Raw genomic sequence first — 2799 nt, 5'->3', positions numbered from 1 at the left:
GTACTGCACAGTGCCATCGGCCAGCCAGCCCGCATTGCACCAGTCCAGCCCCTCACTCCAAGCCTGGAAGAGCTGGTGGAAGGTGGCAAGGATGGCGCCTTGGTCCTGGCACACTTGCTCGGCTTCGTGGAAGTTGAGCTTGTACTGCCCGCGGGGAGGCTGGTAGGGGAACACGATGCCTGGAGGCAGATGGGACATTCAGATAGCTCTGTGAGCAGCCAACCCGCCCCAAGCCCAGCCTCAGCAGGAGACATAGGGGTCTCCGACCCATCCCAAATTCAGGCCGTGGGACCGGGACAGCCCCAGTGTGGCAGAGCCCAAGGCTCAGGTATGCAGGGATGGGGTTGCTCCGGGTATGCAGGCGCCAGCGGTGAGTTGCCAGCGACATCTGGTGGCACAGATGGTCCCCGGTCCTGGGGACACACAGACCCCCTCATGGGGACAGCACCTGCTTATACAGGGATGCACAGACTATGATAACGGGGATTCAGGGACCATCACAGGGTCGCACAGACACGCTGTGTGTCCCCAGGTAGGCAAGGCCTACCCCTGAGGGGATGGAGAGATCATCAGCATGGTGATGCACAGGCTACAGGGATACAAGCACCAGAATCATGGGAATGTATTGGTCACGATCCCAGGGGACACATGGACCACCAACATGGGGATGAATGGACCACTGTCACAGGGATGGATGGACCATAGGACCATGTGCACCACCACCACGGACACATTCACAGGGACCAGTGGGGACAAGACACTGTGGGAGGCAGAGCCCAGAGGCCAAGGGGGTGAGCAGGGGCAAGCAATGGGGACATTCCCACAGCTTGAAGGCAGAGTCAGGGCTGAGTCAAGTCCGCACCAGTCACCAAGGTTCATCACAAGATGCATTGGGACATCCAGAGCTGGGAGGGGGCAGCTACACATGATGCAGCACAGCAGGAAGATGGGTGGGTAAAGGCAGGAAATGCTATGGCCATGGGGTCACTCCCAACTCTAACTTCACAGCAGCACCCTCAGTGTCCCAGCTGGGCAGACTGCTCACTCACTGCTGAGACTCCACAACCAGAAAACCTCAAGCCACCACCCCAATGCACCAAGCATCCCAGCCCCTTTCCGCCCATGATAGGGCTCCCCCACCACTCTACTCTGTCCCCAGAGGAGTGGGTGCCCCAGGAAGGCCAGGCTCACTGACTCGGCACTCTGTGCGGTCCCCAGCATGCCCCCACCTTGCAGCCGGAGGTCCACCACGTCACTCTCATCCTCCAACCCATCGATGACCTCACAGCGGTATTTGCCATCATCCTTCAGGCGCACGTCGCTGATGACCAGTGAGGCCTCGTGCTGGCTGGCCCGATGGATGTGAGCACGGCCCTTGAAGTCCCCAAAGGCCATGTAGGTCTTGCCGATGGCCACCATCACATCCTGCTCCTTGGTATAGTCATCCCGCAGCTTGGACCACTTGATGCGGATTTTGCGCTTAGCTCCCAGGTCAGGCTCGTAGCGGTAGTGGCAGGGCAGGGTGACATTGGCACCATTGTAGCTGTAGATAGGGTCTTTGGGGGTTTCCACCACTAGTCTGGCTCCATTGAAGTAATCTGATGGGGTTAGGGAAGGAAGGTGTGATGAGTAGGTCAGTATCGAGGGTTGGGCTGTACACCCAAATCTTCCTGCAGCCACTCCACTCCTTCCCTCCAGACACCACTTCTTCTACCATGAGCATCCCACAAGCATCCCTGGAGCCCCACATCCCCCAAGAGATTGTCACAGCCTCACCCAGACACAGGAGGGGACTTCAGCCTCCTGAAATAAAATACCAGCCCCCTTATTCCCAGTATACCTTTGTCCTGCCCATCGCCATTGTCGTTCATGATGTGGTTGTAGTAGAAGCCGTTGTAGAATGGGTGGTGGGAGCTGCTGGCCAGCTGTAGCAGGGTGGCCTCCAGGAGCAGTGGGAGCAGCAGCATGGCTGGCAAGTGAGGCTGAAGCCAGACCCTGGGCTGTGGAGGGGGAAAGGGCTGCTGTAGCACCCAGAAATAGCTAGGAGCACCCCAGCACTGTCCAGTAGTGGTGCTGAGCAGACTCCATACCAGGGATGCAAGCAGAGGGGTGGGAAGAGCCAGATAAGTGCCTCGCCTGCCCACAGGGGTGGGTGCAGGCAACCTGCGCCATGATCCCAGACCTGCCCCACAACTGGAGTTCCACATCCCCTCCATCCTCATCCTCCCATCTGGGTCACACCACCACATTCACTGCTGCTGCCCAGTGGGGCTTGCAGAGTGTGTAGCCCAGAGGGGAGTGCCGAGACAAGCTGGGGACAGGGCAGTTGGAGAAACAGGATCCCAAGGTGTCCTTTGAACAGGGAGCACTGGGAAAACATCACGTAGGGGTTGCAGGGGGACAGAAGTGGCCAGCCCCACTGTAAGAGCAAGCTCGGTTTACAGAGGCAGCCGAGCATGCAACCCAGCTGAGGAGTGAGGGAGAGAGCTCAGGGCTGCCTCACTGCCCCAGCTCTGGACAAAGCCCAAAGGCACCCACCGTCCTGGTCAAGGAGCCCCAACTCCAACCCAGGGTTGCTGCTGCGAACTACAGACACGGCTGGCACCAATCCCATGCAACACGTTTCTCTCCCAATTTATGTCCCATGTTTCTCTCCCAAACGATGCCCATGGGTGGGGGGCAACCCTGCTGCCCCACAGCGCTGGAAATCTGCACTGCCCCAAGCTCTGGGTGCCCGGGAACCCAAGGGTGCCCTGCACGGGGCTCACCCAGGGTGCTCGCAGCAGGACTGGCTACTTG

The 2799-nt window shown here is 59.2% G+C and overlaps 1 protein-coding gene across 1 annotated transcript in view; it reads right to left on the bottom strand.

Moving 5' to 3' along the window:
- The window catches only part of HAPLN3 (hyaluronan and proteoglycan link protein 3), a 2545-nt gene extending 578 nt beyond the window's left edge, over window positions 1-1967 (bottom strand). The window contains exons 1-3 of the mRNA XM_009077010.1: window positions 1841-1967; window positions 1230-1598; window positions 1-179 (exon numbers count right to left, since the gene is read on the bottom strand). The exon at window positions 1-179 is cut by the window's left edge and continues 130 nt beyond it. Coding sequence (XP_009075258.1) covers window positions 1-179; window positions 1230-1598; window positions 1841-1967 — 675 coding nt within the window. The remainder of the gene's footprint in view (window positions 180-1229; window positions 1599-1840) is intronic.
- Window positions 1968-2799: the final 832 nt, after the last annotated feature.

This window comes from Acanthisitta chloris, unplaced genomic scaffold (genome assembly GCF_000695815.1).
Source record: "Acanthisitta chloris isolate BGI_N310 unplaced genomic scaffold, ASM69581v1 scaffold9356, whole genome shotgun sequence".
Lineage (NCBI taxonomy): Eukaryota > Metazoa > Chordata > Aves > Passeriformes > Acanthisittidae > Acanthisitta > Acanthisitta chloris.
Note: the sequence above shows the minus strand (reverse complement) of the source record. Positions and strands in the feature narration are given on the sequence as shown.